Source organism: Eretmochelys imbricata, chromosome 12 (genome assembly GCF_965152235.1).
Source record: "Eretmochelys imbricata isolate rEreImb1 chromosome 12, rEreImb1.hap1, whole genome shotgun sequence".
Classification (NCBI taxonomy): Eukaryota; Metazoa; Chordata; order Testudines; family Cheloniidae; genus Eretmochelys; species Eretmochelys imbricata.
Window position 1 is genome coordinate 9,853,609 of NC_135583.1, and position 13,552 is coordinate 9,867,160.

Genomic DNA, 13,552 nt, shown 5'->3' on the forward strand with positions numbered 1-13,552 from the left:
GTGTTCTGAACGCAAATATGGTGGCTATGGTCCATTATTGTTGGCAACGGAGGGCAACAAAAATGATTAGGGGACTGGAACACATGACTTATGAGGAGAGGCTGAGGGAACTGGGATTGTTTAGTTTGCGGAAGAGAAGAATGAGGGGGGATTTGATAGCTGCTTTCAACTACTTGAAAGGGGGTTCCAAAGAGGATGGATCTAGACTGTTTTCAGCGGTAGCAGATGACAGAATGAGGAGTAATGGTCTCAAGTTGCAGTGGGGGAGATTTAGGTTGGATATTAGGAAAAACATTTTCACGAGGAGGGTGGTGAAGCACTGGAATGCGTTACCTAGGGAGGTGGTGGAATCTCCTTCCTTTGAAGTTTTTAAGGTCAGGCTTGATAGAGTTCTGGCTGGGATGATTTAGTTGGGGATTGGTCCTGCTTCGAGCAGGGGGTTGGACTAGATGACCTTCTGAGGTCCCTTCCAACCCTGATATTCCATGGTATCAAGTGGAAGTAAGATTGCGTCAAGTGTCTTCCACTTACATCATGCACAAGCGGGCAGAGACCTGAACACAGTTCTCAATGGTCAGCAAATAAAGCATGATTCACACCCAGTTTATCGAGGGGTCACATTGGACAAACCTCTTATATATTGTGATCATCTTACAAAGACAGTGACTAAGGTCAAAACACGCAACAACCTGCTTGGAAAACTGGCCAGAACGACATGGGGCACCAAAACACAAATGTTATGCACTTCAGCCTTGGCACTCTGTTACCCATCGGCAGAGTATTGTGCTCCAGCGTGGGTTCGCTTGTCTCACACAATGAGGATCAACACACAACTTAATTCCACCATGCATATTACTTCAGGCACACTTAAATCTTTTCCTCTACCATGGTTACTGGTTCTCTGCAAGATTGCTTCACCCAGTGCTCACAGAGAGGAAAGCGTAGCAATTTCGTGACAAAATTGTGTGATATGCCACATCTACTGCTAATTAAAGACTTGTTTAATGCACCATATGGTCATTTGCCCTCACGTCACCCGTTGTGAATAAGTTTATTGGGTGAGGGATTTACGGTAAAGGACATGTGACATGCTTCATGGTCCACAGAGAAAGTGACAAATAATTATCTTGTCTCGGATCTCACTCAGTGTCAACCCAGGTTTGATTTACCGCAAAGGCAATGGAGACTTCCAAACTGGTTTCATACCAGACATGGAATTTGTGCTGCAGTGGAATTTTTGTAGCGTTTTAGAGACAATCCATTATCTCAATGTGGGCAGCCACAAACCATGACACATAGTGTTGAGGACTGCAGAATTACTCTATTTCCTGGAGATCTTCCTGCCTTGAACATCATTGATAAGAACACTGTGTTTTGGCTTGACCAGATTGCATATGCTGAATAAATAAATGCTGGTGTGAGTGGGGCTGCTGTAGAGAAGGAAAGACACAAAGAGGGGAAGGGGATAGACAAGCAAAAACAACAGAAAATTTAACCCAAAAGTTTGTTACCCAAAGCACAGGAAAATGAGTTTCTGAATGACTATGTCCCACAAATTGCACTGCTTCCAAAACTGCAAGAGACTTTATTTTAGCATTCTGCACCCAGCAGGTACTCTTGTTTTAATTTGCAGCATCTGAATACTGCCAGCATGACAACAGAATGTGCCGGAGAACATCTGACCCTCACAAAGCCAGTTTTCATCTCGGTTGGTGCTAACACGTGCCATATTTACATTAAAAACCATAAAAAGGAAAAAATTAAATAATCTCGTCTATTCATTGAAGGCAACCAGGCATGAAATGCTGATGCCCCCACATTTCTACAATGAGTGAGATTGACTTTAAACTCTTTTATCACAAGGTGTTCATCCCTTTGCTGAAGGCTCCCATTCTGATCTGCCAAACCATCAACGCTCTGATTCTCAATATAAGAATCTGTACTCATTAAAAGATGGGACCTGTTGTTTACAGTCAAAGTGCCAACCTATTGTTCAGTTAGAAGGCAGGCACGTATTTGTTTTACGGTCAAACATACTTTGCTCTCTCTTGTGTGCCAGTGCAGATCCCAAATTTGCGAACATACATAAGATTGTGTTGGGCTAAGTAGTGGCCTGATTTTCAGAGGTGCTAAGCACTGGTAGCTTCCATTCAAATGAACTGGAGTTGCAGGTACTTTGAAAAACAGGTGATAGGTGCATATTTGTACACCTGTAGTCCTGCAACCAAATGGACCAAGAAGTGAAATGTAAACTAGGGAATATTTTAGCCTTTCAACATCCATAAGCATTAACTGATTTTCTCCAAGTGACTCAAAGAATTGGAAATTTAGAACAAATTTAGAACAAAATGCTCCCCTCTGGTCATCATTGTGCACCTTGACTTAGCTATTCGGCTCTGCTCTCTCTACATGCCAACGGAGCTCCATGGAAATACAAGAGAAAAATATTGCCCTTTGCGTTTGAATAATTTCCTCTTTATTATCTATTCACACATGTAGAATCCTGGCATTAGAAACCCATTTGTATTGCAGCTCATGTACTAACCTTCACTGGGTGACCAAATATGAAGAGATAACTGTCTATGTGTGGAGGGATTCGTAAAAAATACAAGGACAAATACATCCCTGGAGTACAGAAATGATTTCAGCGGAAGCTGCAGCCGAGATGAAACTGACCCAATATCCTTTGGCTTTTACGTTTCTTACACTGATTTAGTCGTACGCTCAGAGTAATGGTTGGAACAGGGTATCTGCAACTGGACATCTCAATTACTGATAAGTTTACTAAAAAGAAAAGGAGTACTTGTGGCACCTTAGAGACTAACCAATTTATTTGAGCATGAGCTTTCGTGAGCTACAGCTCACTTCATCAGATGCATACCGTGGAAACTGCAGCAGACTTTATATATACACAGAGAATATGAAACAATACCTCCTCCCACCCCACTGTCCTGCTGGTAATAGCTTATCTAAAGTAATCATCAGGTTAGGCCATTTCCAGCACAAATCCAGGAATTTCTCACCCTCCACCCCCCCACACAAATTCACTCTCCTGCTGGTGATAGCTCATCCAAAGTGACAACTCTTTACACAATGTGCATGATAATCAAGTTAGGCCATTTCCTGCAAAAATCCAGGTTCTCTCACTCCCTCACCCCCCTCCAAAAACCCACCCCCATACACACACAGACTCACTCTCCTGCTGGTAATAGCTCATCCAAACTGACCACTCTCCAAGTTTAAATCCAAGTTAAACCAGAACATCGGGGGGGGGGGGGGTAGGAAAAAACAAGAGGAAATAGGCTACCTTGCATAATGACTTAGCCACTCCCAGTCTCTATTTAAGCCTAAATTAATAGTATCCAATTTGCAAATGAATTCCAATTCAGCAGTTTCTAGCTGGAGTCTGGATTTGAAGTTTTTTTCTTTTAAGATAGCGACCTTCATGTCTGTGATTGCGTGACCAGAGAGATTGAAGTGTTCTCCGACTGGTTTATGAATGTTATAATTCTTGACATCTGATTTGTGTCCATTTATTCTTTTACGTAGAGACTGTCCAGTTTGACCAATGTACATGGCAGAGGGGCATTGCTGGCACATGACGGCATAAATCACATTGGTGGATGTGCAGGTGAACGAGCCTCTGATAGTGTGGCTGATGTTATTAGGCCCTGTGATGGTGTCCCCTGAATAGATATGTGGGCACAACTGGCAACGGGCTTTGTTGCAAGGATAAGTTCCTGGGTTAGTGGTTCTGTTGTGTGGTATGTGGTTGTTGGTGAGTATTTGCTTCAGGTTGCGGGGCTGTCTGTAGGCAAGGACTGGCCTGTCTCCCAAGATTTGTGAGAGTGTTGGGTCATCCTTTAGGATAGGTTGTAGATCCTTAATAATGCGTTGGAGGGGTTTTAGTTGGGGGCTGAAGGTGACGGCTAGTGGCATTCTGTTATTTTCTTTGTTAGGCCTGTCCTGTAGTAGGTAACTTCTGGGAACTCTTCTGGCTCTATCAATCTGTTTCTTTACTTCCGCAGGTGGGTATTGTAGTTGTAAGAAAGCTTGACAGAGATCTTAGAATCATAGAATCATAGAATCATAGAATATCAGGGTTGGAAGGGACCCCTGAAGGTCATCTAGTCCAACCCCCTGCTCGAAGCAGGACCAATTCCCAGTTAAATCATCCCAGCCAGGGCTTTGTCAAGCCTGACCTTAAAAACTTCCAAGGAAGGAGATTCTACCACCTCCCTAGGCAACGCATTCCAGTGTTTCACCACCCTCTTAGTGAAAAAGTTTTTCCTAATATCCAATCTAAACCTCCCCCACTGCAACTTGAGACCATTACTCCTTGTTCTGTCATCTGCTACCATTGAGAACAGTCTAGAGCCATCCTCTTTGGAACCCCCTTTCAGGTAGGTCTTGTAGGTGTTTGTCTCTGTCTGAGGGGTTGGAGCAAATGCGGTTGTATCGCAGAGCTTGGCTGTAGACGATGGATCGTGTGGTGTGGTCAGGGTGAAAGCTGGAGGCATGCAGGTAGGAATAGCGGTCAGTAGGTTTCCGGTATAGGGTGGTGTTTATGTGACCATTGTTTATTAGCACTGTAGTGTCCAGGAAGTGGATCTCTTGTGTGGACTGGACCAGGCTGAGGTTGGTGGTGGGATGGAAATTGTTGAAATCATGGTGGAATTCCTCAAGGGCTTCTTTTCCATGGGTCCAGATGATGAAGATGTCATCAATATAGCACAAGTAGAGTAGGGGCTTTAGGGGACGAGAGCTGAGGAAGCGTTGTTCTAAATCAGCCATAAAAATGTTGGCATACTGTGGGGCCATGCGGGTACCCATAGCAGTGCCGCTGATCTGAAGGTATACATTATCCCCAAATGTGAAATAGTTATGGGTAAGGACAAAGTCACAAAGTTCAGCCACTAGGTTAGCCGTGACATTATCGGGGATAGTGTTCCTGACGGCTTGTAGTCCATCTTTGTGTGGAATGTTGGTGTAGAGGGCTTCTACATCCATAGTGACCAGGATGGTGTTATCAGGAAGATCACCAATGGATTGTAGTTTCCTCAGGAAGTCAGTGGTGTCTCGAAGGTAGCTGGGAGTGCTGGTAGCGTAGGGCCTGAGGAGGGAGTCTACATAGTCAGACAATCCTGCTATCAGGGTGCCAATGCCTGAAATGATGGGGCGCCCAGGAGTTCCAGGTTTATGGATCTTGGGTAGTAGATAGAATATCCCAGGTCGGGGTTCCAGGGGTGTGTCTGTGCGGATTTGATCTTGTGCTTTTTCAGGAAGTTTCTTGAGCAAATGCTGTAGTTGCTTTTGGTAACTCTCAGTGGGATCATAGGGTAATGGCTTGTAGAAACTCGTGTTGGAGAGCTGCCGAGCAGCCTCTTGCTCATATTCCGACCTATTCATGATGACAACAGCACCTCCTTTGCCAGCAGGAGAGTGAATTTGTGTGGGGGGGTGGAGGGTGAGAAAACCTGGATTTGTGCTGGAAATGGCCTAACCTGATGATTACTTTAGATAAGCTATTACCAGCAGGACAGTGGGGTGGGAGGAGGTATTGTTTCATATTCTCTGTGTATATATAAAGTCTGCTGCAGTTTCCACGGTATGCATCTGATGAAGTGAGCTGTAGCTCACGAAAGCTCATGCTCAAATAAATTGGTTAGTCTCTAAGGTGCCACAAGTACTCCTTTTCTTTTTGCGAATACAGACTAACACGGCTGTTACTCTGAAACCTGATAAGTTTACTGTGGCAGAAATATTGCTCAAAAATTAAATAAAGCAGGAGTTTTAAAACACTATTTTATTGAAGGGCAGTTTTCCCTGCTTTAAAATGAATAAATAGCGGTCTCATTTAAAACATTTGAAACAGTATCTCAGTCCTATAAATCTTCAACAGATTGAAAAAAAATCTGCCCCCCCCTCACATCTTCTCACCCTGCTGGCTTTTATATGTATCAGGAGAAAAGAGCTTCTGATTTCCCCAATACAGTTTCTATGGCAACCTGTTTTGGTTACAGTAAGTGAGCTCATTACTCCATGGAGATGCATGACATTGACACCCAGGGACTTTCTATGTTAAGTTTCGGGCTGTGATTATATTCGGTCTCTCTTATATTTGTCTTTACTTATACTTTAAAAAAGAAAACCTGAAACCCTTCTTGTCCTCCATCTTTTACTTTCAGGACAGAGAGCACTACACTGTGCTATGCAGATTACGAAAAACTCCTGCCCAGGATTTAAGAGTAATTTTTTTATGGCCTGATCCTGCCATGTGCTGAACTGCATAAGAATTTGTAGGGTATCGGTACCTATCAGTGCTACCAACTCACTGGCATGATGCTCTTGGTCTCTCTTCCTACACCCCCTCTCCATGACTTATATGGCACCTCAGATAATGGCCTCCTCAGCCATTTTTACATTGGATCATACTTATTAGCACATCAGAAGACCAGAGGTCACTGCAGAGGGAAATAAATTAAAGAAGAGTATGAAATATCCATGCTGTGATTTCTGGGACAAAAACCAGCCTCAGTGGTCTGGCGGGGATTGCAGGGATTGCTGGCTATGAGCACTGACATTAAGTAGAGGTTTTCTTAGAAGTTAATAAACAATGCTGAGCTGGTAGATTTACCAGGCAACATTCAGACGAGAACCCAATGAAGTCAAGCTGAGCCCAAGCAAAGCCTAGAGGCTGCCCAAGAAAGTGGAACTTGCAACCTTCTTCTGCCACCCTCAAGGTGTATGTTCTACCCACATAGGCTCCTAGAGTCCGTCCAGATTTACTTAGGGTACTTCTGCTCTGGAGCTGGGAAGTATAATTTCCAGCTCAAGGAGACATACCGGCTAAAAATACCAATGGGAAGTGCTAGCTGCCTTGAGGACAATGCCACCCGAGACACTAGGTACATACTCGGGACAGCTAGCTCCCTCTCACCACTTATGCTGCCACACCCACTTGTCTATTTTTAGTGTGCTAGCTCAATCAGAGTTAGCTTGGGTATGTCTCCTTGAGCTGGCAATTACACCCTCCAGCTCCAGTGTACATCTACCCTTCAACTTGCATCCCTGAAACTCACACCCCACCAGTCTACATATAATTTAATCCCTGCTATGCACCACATCTGAATTTGGTCACTAAAGTTAATTGAGCATGAGGGAGCCTGAGTTGAGGGGCAGCTGCAGTTTAGCAATAGTGCAAGTGATTCCCATATACTGTGTAGTTAGTAATACTGCTTGGCAGTAATTCTGAAGCCCAGTGGGCCAGAAGAGAAGAATATAGTAAGGCAAACAGAAGGGTGTTTTCATTGAAGAAGGCTTTACCCTTCTCTGTAGTGCAAGTCAATGGAAGAGCCATGATAAGGCATTTGACCTTGAGGAAGCGTCTGCATCACGGTGCCTCAGTTTCCCATTCATAAAATAACAACAAGAATCCATAAAAGCCAAATCCTGTGAGAGTGGAGAACTATGGGATGCACTACCTCCTGACACACACACTCCGCTATTTCCCCTCTCACCCTGTGTTGGTCTTGTCCATTTAGACTGTAAGCTCTTTGGGGTAGAGACTGTCCCTTACTGTGTGTTTTTATTTAACACATTTTGTTATCTTTAGTAGGGGTCTTTAGATGCTACCACTGTTTTCAGATGGAACGATGCCGATTTACCCCAGCTGAGCATCTGGTTCAGTATCTGTATGTTACTCTTCAAGGTAAACCCTTCACTAAAGGTAGTAAGTGGGGTAATTTGCACCAGAACAGATATAGGCTGGTTCCTGGAGGGTTCGCCCTTTTCATAACCTCTTATAGAGATCCAGAACAGTCTGCTTTTCACATCTTTATCCAAAACCTCTTCCATTGCAACATCCAAAATGTCTGTCAATTTGCCCCCTTCTGGCCCTCAAAAGGCCTCTTCTGATCTGTTTAAGGGATCCAGAGGCATCTTAAAATGAGTGGGTAGAAACTTCCCATTTATGCACATCTATAACACCAAAAAATGCCTCAAGAGATGCAACATATTCTAGCAAGGAACTGGGAGCCAGATTATAATCTTGGATCCACCGATGACTTGCTGGGTGGCCGTGGGCAAGTTACTGTAGGCTGTTCCAGCTTTGAACGCTCACTGAAGTATTTCGGAATAACTGAATTAAATATTTGTATAACGCACTGAAGATACAAAACACTAGATAAATGCTAAGTATTTACTTTTATTAGTTGAGTCTATCATGTGATTTCCTTTGCCTGGCAATAGAGAAACACAGCAACATAGGAAATAGCAGACTGGGTCAGACCAATGGCTATTTTGGCCCTAGTATCCAGTGGCCTGTACCAGATGTTTTGGACGAAGGTGCAGAATGCCATAATGGATAGCTATGCAACAGACGGGAGACAGCTCACAGAATTTCCCACTAAAAGCTACACATATGTGGCTACAAGTCATAACATCTTACAGCTATAGTCAACGACCAAAGAGATTCACACAAATGACGGACATTTTAAATACAACGTCAGCGTCTCACTCTGATTCTCTCGGGTAGAAATGAAGGGCAGGGAGTCTCCTCCTCTCTCTCAAGACTGGGAACCTTCCAATTGAAGGGAAATGAAAAGAGAACGAGGAACTGAGACAAAGTCTTCTGGGTTTCAGAGAATGGGGCCAAAAAAACAGAGATAGAGAGACACACTTATGCGAGTGTGTTAGGAGAAAAGGCTTGAGGTCGCTAGATTCAATGGATGTTGTTTTTTCAAAGGGAAAATTATTAGAAGAGAAAAACAGAAAATGATCAAGTAGCACAAAGCAGCCATGAAGAGGTTTTGAGAGCAGTGTGGAGTACATGCAATAAAGGTGAAGACTACAAGAGTCCTCAACCATGAGAGCTGGAGGAGAGAATGAAAAATTAGGTAACACTTATCTCGGTAATAGAGTTCTCCCCCTTGAAACTGCCTTGCAAATTAAGGCCCTGATCCTATAAACACTTACACAGGTGAGTAACTTCATCCACGTGAATAATTACACTGAGCCCAAAGTTACTTACATTTGCCACGCCCAAGCCCAGATAACTCACAGATACCCAGCAGTTAGTTTATATCAAATTGCACATGCAGTACGACTGTGCCTACCTACGGACTTCTGTTTGCATAGGTATGCTGGTCCAGGATGTGATCAGCCAGCAAAGGCCCCCAAGTGTAGCTGCACCTATGCCTGCAAAGCTTTTGTCAATTTAGCTTAAACCAGTTCTCCAAGCAAAATAAGCTTGCAATGAAACACAGATTATCTAACAGTGCACATGAGTGCCTGAAGAAATTTCTATTTTTAAGTATGTGTTGGTGAAACATGCTGAATTGACTCAAGAGTAGCCAGGTCAGCACTCCCAGAAATTACAGATCATTACGTTTTATAGCAGTTGGAAGTAGTCTTAAATCCAAAACTTTCCAAAATGGATGACGATTCAATATTCGTAAGGGGGCAGGAAAGCCGAGAGGAAGGTAGGATGAGATTTAGTTTGGGGCTCTCTAGGGGCAGAGTTTTGATAGCCCAAAGCCCAGTAACATGTGTGAACCATTGCCCACAACTGGAATACCAGTTGTTATGCTTTTGTTGAAAGCAGCAAAAAGGAGGCCTTTCTGAAACCTTAGCACAACTAACAGACCAGGATGGGAGGGCGAAGGAGTGACCTTGAAGAGTAAACATGACCCTCTGCCCTCCTGACTTGAGTTGTTTTTCTGAAGCATGTGGTTTCGCAAGATGGAAAGTTTGGCAATAGTTACCTATGACTTGTGTGAAATACAGCTGGTTAAACTGATGGAAAACCCCTTGCCTGACACACTGGAAACTACAGGCTGGAAATCTCCACCCTGAACTTACCTTCTACTCAGCAGGATTTTGATGAGCAAGCTACGTAATACTAACAAATTGGATATAGAGAGAGGAAGAAATCTGAGCGTGGTGGCCACTCCAACACTTGGACACCTCTCAAGTTCCCCTGCAAACAGAAGACTGGCCGCTGGAAGTCTACAGTTATCCACTCGAGATCTCCTCAAGACCCTGGGTAAATATGAATCTGGGGGTGATTTGGGGTGCTCTATTAACCTGTTGTGGACATGTGTAAGTGCTGGAGCCTAATTAAAGTAGAAGCTTTGAGTGAAAGCACTTTTGTTTGCCTGCTTGCATCAACTATCTATTGGCCGTACAGCCATCTCCCGACTGATCTATTTCCCAATGCCTCCTCGCAAAGAGTAAAATTACCAAGAGCTTTGGGTTCAGCAAAATGCCGGGTAAGCTCCTGAGGTCTTTTTAAAAATCATTACTTATTTATAAACAGACTGCAAGGGATGCTGTCAAGGTAGATGAGGTCTCAGACATGACCTGCATTTTTATTACATTTATTTGCAAGTGCCATTCAGTTCTGTGTTAGCAGCTGCTTCAATGCTATTTCTTTTCTGATGGAAGATTAATGCCTGCAGTGCAGTCCTCATCAGTAGCGCTAAGTTTCCAAGCCAATGTGCAGAGTCCAACACCACCAAAACAAGCTACCTTGCACAGCTCAGTTCTTGCATGCAATCCCAATGGCCAGAATTTGGCAGGCCCTTGTGTGGGTGTGCAGGGATCATGGACCCCTCTTCCTTCATTCTTCCTCGCAGTACAGGGGCCTATCCACTGCAATCCCTTTGCTTTCCTGAGCTCAGGACCTGTCTCACATGCTGGGACACAAGCTACCTTGAAAGAGATGGAGTGAGACGGTGAGGACATGCCCCGAGCACTGGCCAGCCATGGAGAGGAGCACATGCTGTTCTCCCTAGCACACGGGGAAGGATCGCCCTGAGGTCTTAAATGGTGTCTGGCCTCCTGGTGGTAGCTCTTTGCACAAGGGTGAACGTCACACTTTTCACTCTTTGAAGCATGTTTCCAACTTATCAAAATGAAAACTTTGTTTCCTATTTCTAGTTTGAGCTTCTAGTTTCACTTGCCTGCTTGTTCCATGATACACTATGAAGTAAACTGGCTACACCAGTTCAAGACACGCAATACAGAAACATTCCCCAGCAGCACCGTGGTAGTAAAAAAGACTGGTTCACAAACACAACAGATTAGTCTATTAGAGCAGCAGCAGGGTGCGGAATGCGGAAGACAAGAAGATATTACCAACCTGATCTGACTGGTTTGTTCATCAATGGCATCAACAGCACTCTCCACAGAGCTCAGCAGAGACTGGATCTGGTTTGCAGTCTCCTTCAGTAGGAAACGGGTCACAAACTGGTCCACGTTGGTCCCGCTCTCATACACCTAAAAAGAAAGGCGCAGAGCTCTGTGATAAAGTGCCAGCAACTTGGGGGAAAAAGTATCTGTAGAAACTGGCCACCAGGAATCCTGCTCCCTTCACCTAGAGTGACCAGATGTCCCGATTTTATAGGAACAGTCCAGATATTCTGGGCTTTGTCTTACAGGCACCTATTATGCCCCCATCCTGATTTTTTTTACACTTGCTACCTGGTTACCCTATTCTCCACTTACTTGGAAACCCCAGGTAACCTTCTCCCACTGGACATAAATGGAATGTAAGATTATGCTCAGCAATGTCCGTCTAAGCGATGGGGTGAGAGCTGACAGAAGAGTCCATATAATCATGCTGTGGTCCTTTCATCTCTGACTCTGGTTATGGCAATCTCACTTTGCGCATCTCAAGGTGTGACACTGGTATGCAGAAAATTCATCCCTGTGAATGCTGAGGGCATGCCCAAACGTTATACCAGGAATGGAAAGTTCACAGTGAAATATATTGCTATATATCCAGGTTCAATGGAAGCTTCATGACAGGATTATGCAAAAAAAAAAAAAAGAAAAAAAAAAAGAAAGAGACTGGTTGGTTTATGCTAGTCAAGTGCTGAAATTCTGAAATAATGTAACAACCTATTTAAAATAAAAATGGGAAGTTACATTATTCTGATTAACTAGAGTCTTTCTCCACATATTTCTATTTTCTAAATTACTGAATGAACTCAGGAAATGTACATCTGTTTGATGAGCTGGGTATATCCATATTGGGTCTCCAAGTACCTGGTTGCTGCGGGTAAAAACAGTCATTTCTGGGTGCTACTTCAACTGCCAGGAAACTTTTTCTTTTGACTTCCCCCTCCAATCCATGCAGCCATCTGACGGGCAGTTATCTGAATGGATATAATAGCCTCTCTAGATACAATTGTGGATTCCTTATTCTTTGCTCTCTTCCCAGCCTTCTGCAGTTGCCCTGATGCTTGTGCATCTGGTGTGGTTCTTATGCCCCAGCCAGGTCTTCGGGAGCCCACACTGGATGTGCAGATGTGCTTATGCACAGAGAAAAGGTGCAGTGGAATTTCTTGTCCCAGCCTAGAACCCACGCAGGGGAAGGGCCAGTTCCTCTGTCCTCCCTCAAAGGGGCACCCTGCAGCCATAGAAGCAACTGAGCTACTGTAGCCCTTAGGCTGCAGCAGCGGCTCGAGGTGGTTCTGTCTGTAGCCATCTTGTGACTTGGGATGGGAAGCATCCTGACTCCTCCTCCCCTGGCGAATTTCCCAGTGTACTAGGGCTGTACAATGGGGACAGCATTTGCCCGGGAAAGAGCAGAAGCCCCCTCCTCTCCTGTTAGTTAATTGGGACGGAGAGCAAGAAGACAACGCAGCTGTTAACTTGTCACCCTCGGAACCTGATTAGTTTATTGCAATGCAAATGGGCACTACAGGAAAGGGGTGCTGCACAAGAGGTGCTGACAAGGCAGCACTCGCAAGCGTTGAATCCCTTGAATGGACTGGGTGCTGTAATTTCCCTGCCCTTTGGAACAGTGATTTATAGGCTTGCAGTGGTATGCCATGGATCTCCCCAATTTGACTCAAATACATATATAACAGTCTGCATCTTCTCCCCGCTTGCAGTAATCACTTATCTCAGTGGCACATGGGCAGTGCTGATACAGTTACAGAATCTGTCACCATTTCCAGTATAAATATACCTCCTTTCTCCAAGGAGTTCCAACCCAGCTGTATTCATTTCCTTTGATCTGACACTTGACATATAAGGTCTCAACCTGGGAGTACAACTTGCTCCACCCCCCAATTCCCCATGAAGTGAAATTAAACTTAGTTCTTGGTCCACTCGTTCCTGGAGGGCCTCAGAGTGAGGGGCCTTTGGGCATGAGGTTATTCTCTGTGTACAGTTTGCTGTCTCTTTCTGCTCCCAAAACACCTTTATTGTGATCAATAGCTGTTCATCAGACAATGTGTCAGAGGGGATGAATGAATATTGTCTTTTAAGTTACATTCTTATATATGAATCCTGCACCCTGGAGTGCTACGCAACTACCTCCCTCCCTGGATCACTTCCTACCAGCCTCCCCCTGCAAGAGGGAGCAGCAGAGGCATGTAAATAAAATAAATTAAGCAGGAAGTCTCCAACCTTGCAAATCTCTAGAGTCCTTTTTCCTCAGCAGTTCAGATAGACCATCACTAGCTAGGGGCCCCAGCAGGTGGGCCTCCCACCATGCTTCTTCTGCAGAGCTTCAGAGCATAGGGGGTGTGTTCGCCTA

The 13,552-nt window shown here is 44.4% G+C and overlaps 1 protein-coding gene across 1 annotated transcript in view; it reads right to left on the minus strand.

The window, feature by feature from the left end:
* Positions 1-13,552, minus strand: part of NECAB2 (N-terminal EF-hand calcium binding protein 2) — a 374,877-nt gene that overhangs the window by 67,850 nt on the left and 293,475 nt on the right. The window contains exon 6 of the mRNA XM_077831510.1: positions 11,144-11,280. Within this exon, the coding sequence (XP_077687636.1) occupies positions 11,144-11,280 (137 nt within the window). The remainder of the gene's footprint in view (positions 1-11,143; positions 11,281-13,552) is intronic.